At 45.1% G+C, this 20,773-nt stretch overlaps 1 protein-coding gene and 1 non-coding gene across 13 annotated transcripts in view; one reads left to right on the forward strand and one right to left on the reverse strand.

Moving 5' to 3' along the window:
- RUFY3 (RUN and FYVE domain containing 3) overlaps positions 1-20,773 on the forward strand; it is a 57,357-nt gene that overhangs the window by 14,388 nt on the left and 22,196 nt on the right. For 6 of the 12 annotated variants that reach the window (XM_060278364.2, XM_088660653.1, XM_088660657.1 and 3 more), the window contains exons 2-5: positions 15,683-15,856; positions 17,210-17,327; positions 17,814-17,915; positions 19,923-20,046. In XM_060278364.2, coding sequence (XP_060134347.1) covers positions 15,683-15,856; positions 17,210-17,327; positions 17,814-17,915; positions 19,923-20,046 — 518 coding nt within the window. Of the gene's footprint in view, positions 1-1,209; positions 1,339-2,058; positions 2,200-15,682; positions 15,857-17,209; positions 17,328-17,813; positions 17,916-19,922; positions 20,047-20,773 lie in introns of those variants that run through there. The other 6 variants (XM_088660658.1, XM_088660654.1, XM_060278365.2 and 3 more) reach the window with 4 other exon arrangements.
- On the reverse strand, positions 18,560-18,633 carry TRNAK-CUU (transfer RNA lysine (anticodon CUU)). Its single transcript has one exon. It is a non-coding gene; the product is annotated as a tRNA-Lys (tRNA).

A 20,773-nucleotide genomic window follows, 5' to 3' on the forward strand; every position in this document is an offset into this window, starting at 1 on the left:
CATAATTTAAGTGACCTTGTTCAGATTTATTTGTATTTAATTTTTTACACAGTATACATCTAGCCCTGGGCAACTTGCTGCCTCTGAGTCTCAATATCCTCCCTCATTTGTAGGATGGAGGCAGCACTTTCCTTAATTTCTCAAAGTGCTGTGCAAATACATTTTGTTGCATCCCAGGATAAGTGAACTTAAGGGAGTTCATGGAAGGGTAAAGGTAAAGGGAACCCTGATCCTTAGGTCTAGTCGTGACCGACTCTGGGGTTGCGGCGCTCATCTTGCGTTATTGGCCGAGGGAGCCGGCGTACAGCTCCCTTTTGAACTGCTAGGTTGGCAGGAGCTGGGACCGAGCAACGGCAGCTCACCTCGTCACAGGGATTCGAACCGCCGACCTTCTGATCAGCAAGCCCTAAGCGCCCACAGCGCCACCTGTGTCCCATGGAAGGATAGTTTCCGGCAAACACTGCATCCTCTAAAAGCTTATTTGGAGAGCTGGGGTGGCTGTGCAATGTGGTGTGGTGTGCAGGAGGTCTCTAGGGGAGCGGGGCCCCTTCCTCCCTTCTTTTCCCCAGGCAGCCATCCTAACCCATTCCACATTGCTCAATAGGGCACCCTAACCCTCTGGAGATGCTTTTTGGGGGGTTGCCAGTGGCTACAGGGGATGGCAAACTTTTCTTCTGTCAATTTCCCTAAATTAAGCCACCTTAGGATCCACATACAGATGTTGTTGTAGCAGATGCTGTTGTGAAACAAGTCTTTCCAGTGCAAAAAATGAAAGATAAGAGCAGGTTTCTTCTGAGTTCTAGTGTATGTGAGCACAAGATAATACACACACACACACAAATAAAATGTTGAGGAACAGTGTCGATTAATATATGTATTTACATTAAAATACAAAAATACTACTGCTACTAATAATATGCAACATACAAAGGGTTTTAAAAGAATACAACTAAATATATATTAAGACACAAATGGTTAAGCATACCTCCAGAATTATGACCACCTTTGTAGTTCGTGTTACTATGTTTAATGGGCTTGCAGAATATAAAAAACAAAGTGGGACATCAATTCTGACATATGGGGGTGTTTTGTGTGTTGACTTATTAGGATCACTTTAAAATGTTTGCTGTTTTCATACTCGAGTTTCTCTGCTACTCACAAGTTAATACAGGAGAGCACATGATTATACCGGTAGCTCTCTTGTGGGAAGGAAGCCACAATGGGTGTGTCATTTGCTTGCTCCAGTGTTTTACTGAAGCTCTCTGCCTGTACTAGGAAGCAATGCTTTCACTCAGGTTTACGGCTCTGCCTTTAGGCCTTTACGTAGGGAAAGAAAATGTAAGTATGGACCTAGAATAATAATTGATTTTAGAATTGGTTCCTGTTTGACAAGATACGGTACTGAAATGATTGTGCGTGTGAGGCAAGCTGCGTCCTTTGTTTTCTCAGAACATTTCTCTCCCTGCCCCCACTTACCTAACAACTCTGCTGAAGTCCAGCGCGCAGTGGTTAAATTTATTTATTTTTAATGGAAGGGGTGCTATTTGTGCATTGCTAGAGTGCTGAACGTGGTACTACCAATAAATTTGGCTGTATTTAAGTGCAAGCAATATCTTAACATTTGTTTTAACCTGGTGCCTTTTCCCTACTTGGTTTAAAACAAGGGAACAGATTTATTGCTTTTATTTGGAGGGATTTATTTCTGAGGTGGTTCTGAAAAATACCATACAACTTCTTGGGTAGATTTTAATACCTAGTCAGGCAGGTTATAAATCCAGTTTAAGCATATCCATGCCAGTTGATTTAAAATTAATGTGTTTGTATGACTTTGAAAGCTTTAAAAAATGATCCTCTTATTGTATTTAATAAATTCACTCTGTTGCTTTATGCAGACTATACTAATTTATGAATTTTAAAACATTTAACCCCTTTGGTACGTATCTTGTATACCAACCCCCCCCTTTGTGTTCCTTTTCTTATCTTGATTTTTCAGTCTTTTCTTTGAATCATGGCTTGCATGACATTTTTCTTTCTTTTCCTTTTTCGCTGTTTGCAAAGACTCTTGGGAGGATTTGACAGATTTGGTGGAGCAATTGCGCGATGATACAGAAGGTGCGTGCCACACCAACATCTTTCAGCTATTATTTCCATTTCATTTTCAACTGGCTTTTCTTGTCTGTCTTTGAGCTGGATCACCAGGTACACTCCAGTGATAGCAACTGGATCATACATGTTTGTAACTATATTGTGCTGACCTTTCCTTTGTTAAAATGTTTGTTTTTCCTTTTGAAAAACCAGTTGCATATATTATCTTCTCAGAATGCACCCATACGGATATTTATTTTGGGGAGTGAGAGGTGGCACAGCCCACATCAAGTTCCATGGCTTATTCACTGTATAGCAGTCTACTTCTGAAATTTTGGGTTGTCTTTATACATGGGCACAAAAGATCTCATAAAGGACCATACAATTTCCTACATGTGGTTGGAAGACCACTCCTTCACTCTCTTACTTCCCAGTCATTGTTCTGCACCACTTCCTTCCTTATTGCCGACTTCTATAACTTGTGAAGAATTTGAGTCTTCGTACCTGTTCAGCATAGATATCTTGCTGGTTTCTTCTGATAATTTTATGCAGCAGAAGCAAAGTGTGGTGCTTTATGATCCCATGTCAAGGTTCCTGTTTCGTTTTTCCTGGCACACTGCCTCAGAATTATTGTAGTGTAAATGGATGCACAGAGTGCATGTGTGGGATTGTGCAAATTCATTATCGCTGTAGAACAAAATACTGTGGTATTAATGACACCCATATGTGTGCCTGCAAGACAAATACAGTGGAACCTCAGTTTTTGAACATAATCCATTCCAGAAGACCGTTCGACTTCCGAAACGTTCGAAAACTGAATATCAAAGGGCGGTCAGCAAAATCCATTGAAAAAATTGAGAAACGTGCCTTGGAAGCTGTTTGACTTCCAAGGCACGTTCGAAAACGGAAGCAATTACTTCTGGGCTGTTGCCGTTCGGGTTCCGAATTGTTCGTCAATGGAGACGCTCGAGAACCGAGGTTTGACTCTAATCCTTTATAGAAGGTGGGGATTAAATGGGGAAATGCCACCAGGGGAAGGGGATCTGGTCCTTGTGTTGAGATCCTGATCGGATTTCCTCCCCTTGTGTTGTTGTTGTTTTTAATGTGGGAGATTCTACCACAACCATGAGTCTCCCACCTTGTGTCGAGTTGTGCCCTAAGGTGTACTTTACCGCTGTCTTATGAGTTCAGTTTTCACCTAACCTTCTTGTTGTACATATGGTGTAGTTACTCATGTTTTGTTTAGCATTTAGAGCTACACTTGCTTTGGTTGACAGGAAGAATGGGGGTGTGCAGAGGAAGCAAAATCCCAGAAAGAGGAAGGATGGCAAACATGACCTTCAGTCCCTTCTCACAATATATGTTCTGTAGAGCAGCAAAACACACATTCCATGGCATTGTAAAAACATTGTTTGAGTTGGGTCACCTTGAAGTGAGAAAATCTTAGGTTGTAATCCTGCACATGCATACCCTGGAGTGAACTCCATTAACTTCTATGGGGCTTTCAGAATAGGATTGCGCTGTTAAGAAGATTGAAAAAATGTTCATCTATGTCAGGCATCCCCAAATTGCAGCCCTCCAGATGTTTTGGCCTACAACTTCCATGATCCCTAGCTAACAGGACCAGTGGTCAGGCATGATGGGAATTGTAGTCCAAAAAATCTGGAGGGCCGAAGTTTGGTGATGCCTGATCTATGTATTACACATTTGAAAGCAATAACATTCAATGCTGAAGCTGCTGAAGGAAGCAAAGAATAATGGTACAGTCTAGCGCAGAAAAGCTGATGAATTGTTATGCAGACTTTTTAAAAATTGCAAACTGATATGGAAATATGAGGAGCTGAACTTTAGACTGGAAAATGAGAAACCAAAATTGACAGATTTTCCCATCTGTAATTTGCCCTGGCCCAAACCTTTGCCATAGATTTTGTCATGCGAGTTTTAGGTTTTTCCTGTGGAAATTGGGGAGAATCTATTGCCAAGTTTATGAATCCACTCTGCTATCAGAGGACATTGTCTAAACAGGGTGAGATAGCAGTTCAAAGAGCTTTGGGTTCAGATTCTGAGCTTTTTAGAATCAGTTGCAATAGTTGTTTTAGCCAGGCAGATGTTTTTATCTGTTCCTGTGTGCCTCACTGTAAGATCAGGCTTCCTCAAACTCGGCCCTCCATATGTTTTTGGCCTACAACTCCCACGATCTCTAGTTAGCAGGGCCAGTGGTCAGGGATGATGGTAACTGTAGTCTCAAAACATCTGGAGGGCTGAGTTTGAGGAAGCCTGACTAAGATAGTCAAAACATCCTAATCGACAGAGGACATGGGGACAATGTTCATGGGGACAATGCCCTGTGTTGCCTGCTCAAAACTTAAAGGAAGCATTTGCAATTTGATTAAAGTTTGTACATGCTTTGCAGTGAAAATAATCCATTTTAAATCTGCTTTCTGTGTTGACTCATTTAAACAAATTGCATTCATGTCAGTGTATTAGATTATGTTGCTTTTCCATTCCAGAGTCCTCACTGTCTGTCCTTGTAATGACTGCAACACGGTGTACTTTCAAGTGGGTTTATATTTACAGAGTAGTTAGCCTGCTTCATTCATTAGCCTTGTTAGTTAGCTGAGAAACTTGTTACTGTTGCAGTTTTGACTCTCCCTCTCCCCCCCCCCCCCCACAAAAAAACAGAGGTACAGTATGCATTTATATGTTGATATGATCTTTGGAGTTGGTTAGGAATACAATGTCTGCTTTGTATCTGGACTTCCTCCTTTGAAAAATGTGTCAGGGAAATCCTCTGTTGGAATACAGTTTCATAGTGGCTGACATCACTCTTTCAAGACAGATAAGCTGTTTTACAAATCCCAAGGCCTATATTGCTACAATAAAATTGTATTGTACAATAAAAGTAGAGAGAATGTCAATATGGGAATGTCAGTAAATAGGGAAATTCAAATTATATGTCATTAGTTTGTCTTGTCTATGGAGGCAGAGGAGATGATTCATTGGGATGTACATATATCATATATTTGATAAATGAGATCTAGTACACTTCTGCAGCTCTCATTCCTCCAAAAATAGCTACCATATTTTTCCCGTGTATAAGACGCTCCTGTGTATAAGACGCCCCCTATTTTTGGGGACTCAGATTTAAGAAAATGGTCACGGCACTATCCGTGTGTAAGACGCCCCCTAATTTTGGACATAATTTATTAGGAAAAAAACCTAGTCTTATACACGGAAAAATACGTTGCAATGTCTCATTGGTCAACAACCAGCTTGGCTTCATTTTGGGAGCACATGTCAGGCATTAATCTGTCATTGCTGCTCTCAGTATTTTGTATATTGAGCTAATCAAATGATAAACTGTTGTGGTTCTGATTATAGGCATGCACACATTTGAGCTTCATCTTGCCATTCAAATTTGACTTCAGCGCATGCACATATGCATTTGTAGTCCAAGACCATATCTGCTTTCCATCTATACCCTTTTGTCCTTGTTCCCACCTTGTATTGATTCATACATTTTAATTTTGCACGAACAGGTCATGCATGCAGGAGTCAGCTGAGCGGCGTGTGCCTTTTTTTTTTTTTAATGTGTCCACCCAGGAATTGCATAATAGCAAACATTCAAGAATTCTCTATTCACTACAAGGCTTGTGTGTGCATACTTTACTTTATGTTCAATCCTAAAGTGACAGGCTTTCCCCACTCAAAAATAGGAAGATGGTTGTGGGAGAAATCAATACAGTGGCATACAGAGAAATCAGCAGGGGGAAATGATTATGCCAATAAAGGATGAATGAGTGAGTGAATGAATGAATGAATGAATGAAGAAGGGGGAATGAAGCAGGGAGATCTGCAAAAAAATAATTGTTCTTCAGTTTTCCAGTATTGCAGAAACATTTTTATTTTATTTTATATATATATATATATATATATATATATATATATATATATATATACACACATGGCTGCAGTTGTGATTTCTGGAGCTCGGTGGAAATAGGCACTACAGAACCGGAATTAGAGTGATGTAGATCATTGTGGAAGAAATCGAAACAAAACAGTAATATACACTGAGATCAAATTTTAAAAAGCTGGGAGATTTGGAGAAATAATTGTTTTTCCGTTTTTCAATTGTCAATATTTCACAAATCTGTTCCCCCCCCTATGGAGCTATGGGGCTATGGGAGCTCACCAGAAATAGGCACTACTGCTGTCTGAGCAGTACTGGTTTTGGGAGGATCTAGAGCAGTGGTTCCCAACCTTTTTTTTGGCCATGATCCACCTAAGCATCTCTGAAATCCTGATGCCCCCCCCCATGACATATAATTCTTATTATTCAAAAAACGAATTCCTATTCACATGGAGGAAGCCGAAAAGGCCATAGTTAATAACTCATTCTCAAATTGCAGATAGGTAGCCGTGTTGGTCTGAGTCGAAACAAAATAAAAAAATTCCTTCAGTAGCACCTTAAAGACCAACTAAGTTTTTATTTTGGTATGAGCTTTCGTGTGCATGCACACTTCATCAGATAAAAACTTAGTTGGTCTTTAAGGTGCTACTGAAGGAATTGTTTTATTTCATTCTCGAATTGCCGCCCTTAAAAATCAGATTGCCCCCCGTGGGGTATGTGCCCCATGTTGGGAACCATGGATCTAGAAGGCATAGAAAGGGGAGCAGCAAAAATGGATGCTTGAGCTACTTCCAGGAAAAAAAACTGCCTGCTGTTTCAAATAGTGTGGTTTGGAGTTGTGTTTTCCAAAACTCAATGGATTATCTCTAGATTGAAGAAAGCCAAAATTCCAATGGAAAGCTATCAGGACTATTTGGGTGGGGTGCCATGTGGACGGCCTTACATAAAAAAGACTGCTAATTTCTTCAAATGTATATTAAACTCGTGTGGACGAATCCTTGGTTAATGTTGGAGCTCACACATATTGCTTTTAATCGCTCACGAAACAGAATTTTGAGCAGAAATCCTGTTGATAACTTTTTTTGGTTTAATTTCTTAAATATGCTCGCATATATAATTTGTAGATATACTGTGTTTGTACATATACTTTCTCCAAATTTAATTGCTTATGTAATTGGCTTGACTGGCCATTTCCTGAGACATTTATAACCTAATTGTGAATGTGTGAGTTAGCATTACATGCAAAGGCATTTTCTGGTGTAAAACAGGCTTAATTTAGAACATAAATACAGATTTTTAAAAATTTGCTTTAAAAAATGTAAAACATATGTTAGGGATTTTAAAAAGGATGCTCAAGAAAATATCTAAAATAGCCTAATTTGAAGTGCTTTGAAGACTGTCTAGCTTGGTTTGGGTCCGAGTCTGAATCCTTATATGAAAAAAAATGAAGCTGCTGGACTAAGTTTGGAGACAAAGAGGTACAGCAGTATCTGTTTGGGATATTTTTTTTAAAGGACTGTCTATCATTTTTATAGACATGGATGACAGTTTCAGGCTTCTTACCCCTTCTGAGGGGATGAATTCTGCCAAATTTCAAAAGGATACCTACAGTTGCTTTCCAACTAGGGCAAGATTTAGAATTTTGAGTTGGATAAGGAAAATGACTTGATCTCTCCTATTGTTTTGTGGGCAGTTTTGTAGGAAAATAGCACCCACCAGAGAGGTGCTCCTAGATAAGAAACCTGCCAAATTACAGATGAATATACTGTATCTGAAGACGCAGGTGGCGCTGTGGGTTAAACCACAGAGCCTAGGGTTTGCTGATCAGAAGGTCGGCGGTTCGAATCCCTGTGACGGGGTTAGGTCCCGTTGCTCGGTCCCAGCTCCTGCCAACCTAGCAGTTCGAAAGCATGTCAAAGCGCAAGTAGAAAAATAGGTACTGCTCCAAGCGGGAAGGTAAACGGCGTTTCCGTGTGCTGCTCTGGTTCGCCAGAAGTGGCTTTGTCATGCTGGCCACATGACCTGGAAGCTGTACACCGGGTCCCTCGGCCAATAACGCGAGATAAGTGCCGCAACCTCAGAGTCAGTCACGACTGGACCTAATAGTCAGGGGTCCCTTTACCTTTATACTGTATCTGGGAGGGTTTGTGTGTGTGTTTTAATTTGCTAGGTATCTTTAAAGTTGGGTGGGGTTTTTTTGTGGGGTGAGGATTCGCTTCCCTCCTGTGAGGGACAGGGGATATCGCGAAGTCCCTCCCCTCCTGAGTTCAAGCCCGTCCCCGAGCAAAGGGGAAAGCAGGGAGAGTTCCGATTCCAGTGGGGAAGCAGGAAGTCGTGTCCGAGGCTCAGGCAAGGTAGAGGAGCCAGGGTCCCAGGTGGGACAGGAAGGGGCAAGTAAGGGGGGAAGACCCATCCCCCCAACTCCAGAATTACGCAGGAAGAGGAGGGGCAAGAGGATGGGTCTGCCAAAGCTTTTGTGTTGGAGAAAGACGCGCCAAAAGCCATTAGGAGGTTCTGAAACCGACTGACAACATCACTCCGTGTAAATAGCAATGACTTGAGCACTGTAAATACGCAGCACCAATAAAAGAATAAAATGCAGAGCTGCGTAGCGTCGTTACTCTGAAGTAGTCCACTCCGGCCACTGTGACAGCAACCTCCTAATCATTTTTGGGCTACTTTGGAGTTGCCGGGATGAGCGTGTCAGAGGCGGAGAAGTGGCAGCAGATCGCTGAGCAAGCCCAGCTAGAACTGCAACAGCTGTCGCTGCAGGCGCAGGGAGAATTGAAGGCAGCTAAAGAGGAGACTAAGAAGGTCCAGGACGACCGGCTACAACTTGCGGAACAGGTGAGAGAGCTCCAGGAAAAAGAGCAGCATTTTAGGGCGGTGGCGGTAGACCTCCAAAACAAGCTGGATGCAGAGAAAAACAAGGCGGGAGGGGCACCCCAAGTCCAAGTGCTGCCAGGAAGGAGAGCCGGGACCCTAGTAAGCAAGTTCAATGGAGACCCGAAGGAGTTTCAGGGCTTTGAGACTGAGATTGTGTATGCTCTTGAGCTGCACCATGATGAGTTCCCTGATGATGAGCACAGAGTAGCGTTTATTGTGGAGCACCTTACAGGGGCGGCCAGGGAGTGGCTAAGACCGTTAATTGCAACAAGGAATCCTTGCATGAAGAATGTCAAACTATTTCTAGAAGGTTTGAAAACGATGTATTCGTCCGATAGTCATATGGACCAGACTAAGGAGGAACTTCATAATTTACGCCAAGGAAATATGACAGTTCGCGCGTATTGGGCGAAATTCACCATGCTGGTGCACAGATTGGGGTGGGATCTGGAATCTGCCCCAATGCAAGCGGCGTTTTACTTGGGGTTGCATGAGGAGGTGAAGGATGAGCTCTCGAGAGGTCCAAAGCCCAGTAATATGGATCAACTGAGCAAAGCGGCTCTGGCGGTGGGGGTGAGGCAGGAATCCAGATGGAGCGACAAGCAAGCAACGCGCGCAAAGCGGGCTTGGTTCCCACGGTCGCAGGAGAAGCCACTCCCTCAACAACCCTTTCAAGCCACGCCTGGGGCCAGTCAGGACCAGGAACCCATGCAGATTGATAGCGCGCGCGCGCGGGCTTTTCAAACCCCAGCGGCGCCAAGACGCAAGGAGGGAAGGGGTGGGAATTGCTTTCTCTGCAACTCCCCCCAGCATCTCGTCAGAGACTGCCCACATCGCAGGGAGTGGCAAGGAAAGGCGGGAACGGTTGTGCCCTCCCCCACTGACGCAGCACCACAGCAGGGAAACGGGAAAGCCTGGCTGCAGGAGACAAGGGGCGGCAGCCAGGCACAGTCAGCAGACAACAGCCCCAGCCCACCCACCCGCACAGAGAGGAGCAGAGCCAGCCCACCCCTCCCAGAGCAGGAGTGGTTCTAGAAGTGACGCTCACGCTCCCTAATGGCTATCCCCTGACAGTCCTCGCCTTAATTGACAGTGGGGCGTCAGCGAACTTCTTCTCGAGGAACTTTGCAGAAGAGCACCAGATCCAGCTTCTGCAGCTGGATTTTCCTCTGCACGTGGCAACCATTGACGGCAGAGAGCTGCTGGGAGGGGCCATCACTCATCAAACCCCCCCCATGAGAATGACGGTTGGAAGGCACTCAGAGACACTGGCATTCAACGTCACCACCATCTCAGACCCCCCAATCGTTTTGGGCATGAGCTGGCTGGCGCGCCACGACCCCTCCATAAGTTGGCATCAGAGATGCATCACTTTTGGATCGGACTTTTGCCTGGAACATTGCATGCAGCACCAACCAGGGGAGGGGCCTCCGATAGCCACGGTGGCCACCATGCACGTCAAAGGGGGTGAGGCGATACCCAAACCATACTGGGACCTGCAGGAGGTCTTCAGTGAAGCGGAGTCCGACCACCTGCCCCCACACAGGCCTTTTGACTGCCAGATCAACCTGGTGCCTGGGGCAACTATACCCCCAGCCAAGCTGTACGCCATGTCAGACCAGGAACTGGAGGATCTGCGCGCTTTTATCGACAAGAACCTCAAGCGGGGGTTCATCAGAGAAAGCAAGGCAGCAGGGGGCAGCCCGGTCTTCTGGGTGGACAAGAAAGACACGCAACAGCGCCGTCTTGTGGTGGATTTTAGACGGCTGAATTCGGTGACAGAGCCAGTGGCTTTCCCCATGCCCAGAGTGGATGATCTCCTGACAGCGGCACGCAGGGGCAAGATTTTCACCAAGCTAGACCTGAGGGGGGCGTACAACTTGATCAGGATCCGGGAAGGCGATGAGTGGAAAACCACGATGTTCACGCCTCTGGGCTCTTTTGAATATCTGGTGATGCCCTTCGGGTTGCAAGGGGGCTCAGCATGCTTCCAGGCCTTCATGCACCACGTCCTGGGGTCCCTACTCTTCAGGAAATGCTTGGTCTTTCTGGATGACATCCTTATTTACTCCAACGACCCAGTGCAGCACGTGAAGGACGTCAGGGAGGTGTTACAGCGCCTGAAGGAGAACCACCTGTATGTGAAGCTGGAGAAGTGCAAGTTTCACACCAAGGAGGTGGACTTCCTGGGCTACAAGCTGTCAGACAAGGGGCTGGCAATGGACAAGGACAAGGTGCAGACCATCCTGGACTGGCACAGCCCCAGGACGCGCAAAGATGCCCAACGCCTACTAGGCTTTGCCAACTTCTACAGGAAGTTCATCAAGAACTTCTCTCGAGTTACGGCTCCCATCACTGACTGCCTGAGAGGCAAGCAGAAGTTCAGGTGGACACCAGAGGCGCAAGCAGCGTTCGAAAGCCTCAAGAGGGTGTTCGCCTCAGACCAGAACCTGTTCCACGTGGTTCAGGACGCGCCCCTACGCATTGAAACAGATGCTTCTGATAAGGCTGTGGGCGCCATTTTGTTGCAACTAGACGCCAACAGAGAGTGGAGACCCTGTGCCTTCTTCTCCAGGAAGTTGACCCAGCCCGAGCGAAACTACACAGTTTTTGATCGGGAACTTCTGGCGATCCACGCGGCGTTCCAGCACTGGAGACACTTCCTGGTGGGCGCCAAGCACCCCATCCAGGTGTGCACAGACCACAAGAACCTGGAGTTCTGGAGAACTGCCAGGGTGCTCAACCAGCGGCAGATACGGTGGGCGGAGTTCTTCTCGAACTTCAACTTCTCCATACACTACATCCCAGGAGAGCAGAATGTCAGGGCGGATGCCCTCTCCCGCAAGCCAGAGTACATGGAGGAGGAGGCGCCACCAGCCCCAAGGCACATTTTCCCCCCGTCGGCATGGTCCTGCGGAGCAGCAGTGGTGAGCGAGGCAGAACTCACAGCACTGACGGCAGCGGATGAATTTGCCAACCGCATCTTCAGAGAACTGAGAGGGGGGAGGGAGCAGGCAAAAGACTTTGCAGAACGCAGAGGGCTGCTTTTCTACAAGGGTGCGCTGTACCTACCCACCACCCAGCTTCGACGTACGGTCCTCAAGCAGATGCACGACAACCCTACAGCGGGGCATTTTGGAAGGGACAAGACCACTCACCTAGTCATGAGACACTTCTGGTGGCCAGGGGTGAGGGAAGATGTTCGAGACTATGTAAGGGGCTGTACCACCTGCCAGCGGGCGAAGGTGGTCAGAGCAGCGCCACCAGGGTTGCTGGAGCCCTTAGCCACACCACACAGGCCGTGGGAAGTGGTGTCCATGGACTTCATCACAGATCTGCCTTCGTCCAGGGGTAAGACTGCAGTGTTGGTGGTGGTGGACCTCATGTCCAAAATGTGTCACTTTATACCGTGTGCCAGGGCAGTCTCGGCAGAAGAGACAGCCAAACTGTTTGTTGATCACGTTTTCAGACTGCATGGATTACCTTTAAGGGTTATTTCGGATCGTGGCCGCCAATTTGTTTCCAGGTTCTGGCGGCGGCTCATGAACCTCCTGCAGGTGGAGGTCAGCTTGTCGACGGCTAGACACCCGCAGACCAACGGACAAGCGGAGAGGGTCAACGCCATTCTGCAGCAGTACCTGAGATGCTACGTCAGCCAGCGGCAAACGGACTGGGTGGATCGCTTGCCATTAGCAGAATTTGCCTACAACAATGCAGTGCACGTCTCCACAGGGGTGTCGCCCTTTAAGGCCAATTACGGGCGCGACCTCAGATCTTTCCCAGAGAGGGAGAGGGAGGAGGAGGAGGAGGGCCCACAGGCTGAGGATTGGGCAGAGGAACTGGAGACGGTGCACCAGCAGCTCAGAGAACACTTGGAGAGGGCCAAGGAAGCGTACAAAAAGGGGGCAGATCGCCACAGGCGACAAGGGGAGGTCATCAGGGTGGGGGACAAGGTGTGGTTGTCCTCGGAGGGCCTTCCCACCAGAGGGAGGTGCAAAAAGCTGGCACCCAAATGGCTGGGCCCCTTCACGGTCACGCAACAGGTCAACCCGGTGGCATACAGGCTGGCACTGCCAGAGGACATGAGGGTGCATCCAGTGTTTCATAGATCACTGCTGTCGCCGTACAGGGAAAGCAGCAGGCTCCGAGACAGCGAACAAACCCCCGAGGGAGGGGGGGAGAGGGAAAGCAGGGAGCAACTCAATGAGGCCACGGCCATCCTGGATTCAAGGTGGGGGGTGGGGGGCCTGGAGTACCTCATGGCATGGGAGGATGCTCCACCGTCCCAGAATGAATGGGTTCCCGCCACTCAGATACAGGAGGAATTCTTGGTGGAAGAATTTCACGCCCTCTTTCCCCACAGACCCAAGCCCTGGCACATGGAAAGGGAGGGGGAGGAGGAGGAGGCACGGGAGAACAGCTCACCATGGCGCTGGGAAGCGGAGTTTGAGGAACCAGAGGATGAGGTATGGGTGTCGCCAAGATCCACCCAGTCAGAGGAAGGAGCAGATTGGCAAAACATTTTTACCCCCACCAGCTCTGACGCCACGGACTTTTTGGGATTCCCGTCCTCCCAGGCGGAAGGGGGGGGCTCGCAGGACTGGGGGGAGGTGTTCACACCAACGGGCTCGGAGAGCACCGAGTTTTTAGGCTTCCAGTCGTCACCGACACATGGGGGGGGCCTGGGGAGGGGTGAAGGAGAGCTTGGGAGGGGGGTGGATGTGAGGGACAGGGGATATCGCGAAGTCCCTCCCCTCCTGAGTTCAAGCCCGTCCCCGAGCAAAGGGGAAAGCAGGGAGAGTTCCGATTCCAGTGGGGAAGCAGGAAGTCGTGTCCGAGGCTCAGGCAAGGTAGAGGAGCCAGGGTCCCAGGTGGGACAGGAAGGGGCAAGTAAGGGGGGAAGACCCATCCCCCCAACTCCAGAATTACGCAGGAAGAGGAGGGGCAAGAGGATGGGTCTGCCAAAGCTTTTGTGTTGGAGAAAGACGCGCCAAAAGCCATTAGGAGGTTCTGAAACCGACTGACAACATCACTCCGTGTAAATAGCAATGACTTGAGCACTGTAAATACGCAGCACCAATAAAAGAATAAAATGCAGAGCTGCGTAGCGTCGTTACTCTGAAGTAGTCCACTCCGGCCACTGTGACACCTCCCTTGCTGTTTTACAGGCAAAAATGTTATCATGAAAATGGTATACATTGTAGTGGTATCCCTAAGAAAGCAGTCTGCAGCTTTTCAGAAGAATGGGTATAAGGGCTATGAAGTTTTGATGAATAGGGTTGAGGGGAAGCCTTAGGCTTCTATTCTGCTCCGTTGGCACTAAAAGTCATAGGAACTGAAGCAAAACTGATTTGACAGGAGTGGATGTATGAGTATGTGACTGTGATGCAAAAGGACCTCCTTCTACAATAGAAAGTGTCCTCTCATACTGTATCACAGTGTGATATCATGGGCTGTCCCCTGAGCCCGCTAGATGACATCGCAAGGGATTGTTGCCTTAGGAGAGCAAGAAAAATTCTCAGGGACGATTCACACCCCGGCCAGCACCTCTTTAATCTTCTACCCTCAGGCAGGAGATATAGAAGTATAATCAGTTGTTGTTGTTGTTGTTTAGTCGTTTAGTCGTGTCCGACTCTTCGTGACCCCATGGACCATAGCACGCCAGGCACTCCTGTCTTGCACTGCCTCCCGCAATTTGGTCAAACTCATGTTCGTAGCTTCGAGAACACTGTCCAACCATCTTGTCCTCTGACGTCCCCTTCTCCTTGTGCCCTCCATCTTTCCCAACATCAGGGTCTTTTCCAAGGATTCTTCTCTTCTCATGAGGTGGCCAAAGTATTGGAGCCTCAGCTTCACAATCTGTCCTTCCTTTCAGTTGTACTAACAGGCTAAAAAACAGTTTCTGTCTGTGGACTGTTAGGCTGCTGAACGGAAAATAATATAGTGCAACAGACTTTCAGGGTTGGTGTGTTGTGCGACAAGCACACAGAGTGCAATGAGATTGAGTGTTGGGGGGAAAGCTTGGTTAATTTCATTGTACACAGGTTGTACATTGACAATAAAGGTATTATTATTATTATTATTATTAGTAGTAGTAGTAGTAGTAGTAGTATCCCACGTTTTCCCCCCAGCTAGCGCTACTAGCAGGACTAGCAAAGAGCACAGATAAGAACAAGATTATGCAAGATACAAGGTGATAATTGCAGCATCCCTTTCCCAAAACACTGTGAATGGAGAGCTCTGGAAAAATCATTCCCTCTGATTAAAAGCTAGACCTGTCAGTCATCAAAGAGCTGTATCCTCCTCCCTCCGCCCATCCTGCTGTTTTCCTTATGGCTAATTTCTCTAGAAAATCCCTGCCACAAGTCTATTAAAACCTTTCCCCCAGAGACACTCAGTTTTTCTTTGTTTACTAGTTTAAATATTCAGGTAACTGAATCACTTTTGGCTCTGTCTGATGTGCTGCTATTGCCGTAGTTTTAAAAACAAGACCTAAAGCTTTGGTTTCTACAAATACTCTGCCTTTCAATATCCATAGTGTCCCTTATGTTAAAACTACCCTGTTTCTCATATTTTAAGACATACCCATAAAATAAGCCATAGCAGGATTTTTAAGCATTCAAGGAATATAAGCCATACCCCGAAAATAAGACATAGTGTGTTGGTTTTTTTAAAAGGAAAAAATAAATATAAGACGTGTCTTATAATATGAGAAACACGGGCAACAGTTGCCACATTGAAAATGATTTTCCATCAAGGCATTTTCCAACCAAACCTTGTCTATGTGTTTTGTTGCAGATCCCAACTATCTCATGGCTAATGAACGCATGAACCTGATGAACATGGCTAAGCTGAGCATAAAGGGCTTGATTGAATCTGCTCTTAATCTTGGGAGAACTTTGGACTCTGACTATGCACCCCTCCAGCAGTTTTTTGTAGTGATGGAACATTGCCTCAAACATGGCTTAAAAGGTGGGTGTGATTGTGACGGCAAACCTACTTGAGGGATTATGTCCACAATTTTAAATTGCTATTCCACCACTTCATGTGCCCACAGAAATAATACTTATGTGGGTGTGATTTTATTTAGCAGATTTTTATTCTGCCCTTCTACTATTTAGGTCTTCAAGGCAGCTTACAAAAATGTTAGAATAAAGTTGTTTTCAGTCAAATTAGTCAGGGGCAGGTTTCTATGTGAAGGTGTTCCCCCCCCCCTTAATTCTCTTAGGGCCTAGAAGAAATCAGCAGACTTTCTCACTGTCTGTTCTGGAGGTCCAGTACAGTGTGCTAATACAGTGGCAGTAGCAGGACAAAGAGAGACGTCTCTGTAAAGTGTGCCACCCCAGAACAATATGGGAGCAAAACAGATAAGTGTCCTGGTCACAGCCATTCCTGGCACACAATTCTCCCTATAGGCAACTGACTTGATGGCACTTAAGAGCCAATCACAAGAGGAGAGAAAGAGAATTGCCCTCCTGCCTGCTGATAATCAGGTTCTTCAGATAATTGAGGTTCTGGAGTCAAAACCTGCCCCTGAAGGGATGCCAGTTGGCCCAGCAGTTGCAGCCTAAAAGTGTAAGAGTTGTGCAGGAAGAGGCATCTTTGGCAACAGAACTTGCTAGAAAGCCACTTTAGGGGGTGAGTGTGCAAGTGTTGACCGACAACCCCTCCCTCACTTCTCACAGGTGGAAAAATAGTTCCTGTCCCATCATGCAAACTGTAGCAGAGACTTCTGTACCGGTTGCTGTAGAGCAGTATTTTCCCATTAATCTGTCTTTGTGGAACAATTTGTTTTGAAGGCTTAAGCAAACTTTTATTTTATAATGAGTATTAATACATAGCTGCAGTGCTTTTTTCAGGGGGTACTCAAGGGTATGCAGTACCAACAACCTCTTTTGTTGTTGTTAAAAAGTGTGGCACTTACTGTAACAACTTAGTGGTGAGTACCAGCACCTGTTGTGGTTTTTTGGGGAAAAAAGCACTGCATAACACTACATGCTGAAAAACTGCACTGGAGAGACACTGAAATCTGAAAACAGGAAATGAGAAAAGGGGGAAGAAAAAACGAACTGCTTCTTTCTTCCCGTAATTGCATTCTTGCTGCCATCTGCATGACCCCTTGTCTGAAATAATTACAGTACACTGTTTGCAGAAGGAATGTAGAGCACAACAGAACATAGGATAAAGGTGAAGAAACAGTGTAAACGGATTCATGTTTTGGGTGGGCTGTTGTATATGATTTGTATTTCTAAGGCAATTCACACGATCCCATTGTAATTTTAAGATGTTGATTCAGATATAAGGAGTAACAATGCTTTTATCTAGCCAAGAAGACTTTCCTGGGCCAAAACAAGTCATTTTGGGGACCTCTGGAGTTGGTAGAGAAGTTTGTCCCTGAAGCTGGAGAAATCACAGCAAGTGTTAAAGATCTGCCAGGGTTGAAGTAAGTGAAGACTTTGTCTACCCTTTCAACAAGAAGCTGGTCAGGCATTTGCCAGGGATGCTGTGTAGGGCAGTAACGATCAACCAGAAGTCTATCCAGCACACAAATAGTTAGCAACTTGCCCACCTTTCCACAGCTTCTCTGCCTTCAGTTTAGCTGCCTGTTTCCTGTCATGTCTGAACCGGACTAAAATGTCAGCTCTGTGTACGACAACAACGAAACAGGCAGATTCAGCATTGCAAATGAAGAGATTTGAAAGCAATAGCAAATTTTAGAAATCTGTTGGGCCATATTTAGAATATTATGGTTCTGATTCCCCCAACTAAAAACTAATTTTCTTGCATGGAGCAAGAAAATATCATCTCAGTGAGCTACAGTCTACACCACTAAAATAAAATATTGTCTCAATTTTATTATTTATATTGGGTGTGGAAGTTGGGATGTAGATTATATAACAGCATATATCTTTTTTTCTGGGATTGATAGGACGCCTGTGGGTAGAGGAAGGGCATGGCTTCGCCTAGCTCTCATGCAGAAGAAGCTTTCCGAGTACATGAAAGCCTTGATAAACAGAAGGGAAATTCTCAGGTTAGTAGTTTGCTGTTTCTTGACCGAGAAGCCTTGCTTTCAATAAAAGGGGATTTATTACATAAACAAATTGTTCTCTATGGGTATCTTCTCTGTGCGCCTCTGTATTCATAATTGGACTCATTGTTGTTCTGGCACTTCCAGAGGTTGTTTTGAAAGCAGCATGGGTGGAATGTATAATCTTGTTTGGAGACTTGCTAAATTGTCATAATGTCTTTGAATACCTGCCTGCCAGCATTGAGGGCTCTAGAAAGGAACTCAAAGGTTTCCCGTAGACATGACTTTACCCTACACCGAGAAAAAAATGTGTACACTGTCACAAATTTATGAAAGCACTTAAAATTTTACTAGACATTTTACTGTAAAAAAATAAGATAAACAGGTTCCTGTCTGCAGGCTAACTTTGCATATGAAATGAAGTGAGAATTAATCTTGCTGGCAGTAAATGGATTGCAGTTCAGGAGAGTGGGAATGCACAGCCGCTGCCAGTTCTAAACTCTGTGGGTGTGTTTGTGCATGCACACATACACATTCTCTCTGTTTGCTCTTGAGCCACTATAGGTCAGAAATACACATATAGAATCATAGAGTTGGAAGGGACCACGAGGATCATCTAGTCCAACACCCTGCAACGCAGAAATATTTCACCCAACATGGGGCTTGAACCCATGACCATGAGATTAAGAGTCTCATGCTTTACCAACTGAGCTATAGAGCGTGGACTATAGATAGACAGAGTCAATGTAAATAATGCATGCGGTGATTGCCTTTGTTTTCTTTCAAAAGAATATAGTTATGGAAAACCATTTCCTTGCTCTTAATGTTTTCGGAATTTTGATGTTTTCTCTAATTTTGTATGCCTGTTGGTTATTCACAATGACCTTGATGCAAGCAAGCCGCTCAGACTTCTAACGTGGGCCTCCTCTTGCACATGTGTCATGATCCCATCATGAACATGCGGTCTCATGAGCCATGAAATAAATGTTTCAGTTTTAATCCTGAAATGACACCATAGCAAGTACTGGAGCTTTTCTACCATGACCCCAAGTACTTCCCGCACTTGCTGCTATTTTATTCTAATATAACATCCAGGCTGAAGAAGAGCCCTACAAAGTTTGCTGAGTACTTTCATAGAATCATGGAACTATAGAGTTGAAAGGGACCCTGAGGGTCATCTAGTCCAACCCCCTGCAAGGAAGGAATTCTGTCTACAGCTGTCCCAGGGTGGGCGCCAACCACCAACCTTCTGGCTTACAGACAGACACACTGACCCATTGCGCCATCTCTGAGCCAGTGTTGTAAAGTTTAGATTGGTTGTCATTTTGAATTGGTTTTTTAATTCTGAAGGACTATAAATGATATATTTATAAAATTCACTTTAAAGTTTTATTTTTCTGTCCACTTTCATTGCAAAATAATCAGTTATCTTCCCTTTTGCAAGTTCTCAATGGACAAAAGATGGGGCAGACATTATTTTTTCCATACATAGCATCATTCCCAGGGAGAGGCATTTTCGTTCAACCACTCTCAAAGTGCAGAGTAGCCAGGAGAGTGTAACTAAGCCACTTAGTGAATTAAAAATGTTTTTAGAAGGAAAGAAGGAATTCCTGGCCACCTTGGGTAATTGTTTGCAATAGAATACCGCAAGGTATATTCATGCCCCTCTGAAGTTATCAAAATTGCCCCACAAATCTCTCTGTATGCAGGACCTGTATCTACCCCAATAATCCTCTGCCCCATTCTCCTAGCCTTATTTGAAAGTTGGAATCCCTGCTTCCTGTGATTGAAAAATATAGATAACCGAAGAAGGATTCTCTTGCAGAGTGACTGGCTTTGCTCCCACTGCCTCCTGGCTAATCATCACAAACTATAATAAAACTTAAAAGCTTTCTTATCACCTCATCCACTAGTCTGAGCAGTAAAAGGCCTGTAGCCATAACCATGAGTAGATTTGTTGAAGTCTGGAATATAGTGATTTGACAAGCTTTATCTCAACTTGTTTTGCAGTGAGTTTTATGAACCTAATGCACTCATGATGGAAGAAGAAGGTGCCATAATTGCTGGTCTTTTAGTAGGTCTGAATGTAATTGATGCAAACTTTTGCATGAAGGGTGAAGACTTGGATTCACAGGTGATGGATATTTTGTTCTCCTATATACACTCTTCGGTTGTGTCCATTTGGCTCTTGAAAAAGTTAAAAAAAAAAGCATAACTGGGATGCAATTTGGCTAGTCAGTGGCTGCTAAACAAATCAAGATTCAAGGAGCTCTAAATAAAGGATTTCCCTACTGGTTGAGTTTTTCAGCTTATGGAACTAAGCTACTTTGTGGTATGGTTTTGTATTTTCTTGGCATTTATCGGTGAAGAGGGTTTTTTTAGGTTTTACTGTATGTCTGTTTCCATTTGAAACTGCACATCTCTAAGCAGCTGTTTTTTTCATTCTTGTTACTAGTTACTTTAAACTACTAAAATAGCCTGTTAGTTTCTTTTCCTTTGTTCTGATTTGAAGTGAAAGCAGAAAAAGGAAGTGGTCTCAGAACCAGGAGAAAGCATTCTCAAGGGGAAATCTGTACTTTGTGCTTAAAAAAAATTGTGTTGAGCAAACACACATTTTTCTGTACAGAATTACAATTCTTGAAAATTTGTATTTTAAAATATTAACTTGCTCAGTGTTCATGATTTATTCTTGGACTTCTGAGAAAGTCAAAGTACGATAGGAAGGGGAGAAGTGAGGGTAAGTGAGGGGCATTCAAAACGTCTATCTGTACGGACAGCTGATTGTGAAGATGCCAAGCTAAGTTGCCCTCCTCAATCAGTGTGCAAGTTCTTCCATACCATGGGGACTAGAAACCTGCATG

The sequence above is a fragment of the Zootoca vivipara genome, chromosome Z1 (assembly GCF_965207765.1).
Source record: "Zootoca vivipara chromosome Z1, rZooViv2.hap1.1, whole genome shotgun sequence".
NCBI classification, from domain to species: domain Eukaryota; kingdom Metazoa; phylum Chordata; class Lepidosauria; order Squamata; family Lacertidae; genus Zootoca; species Zootoca vivipara.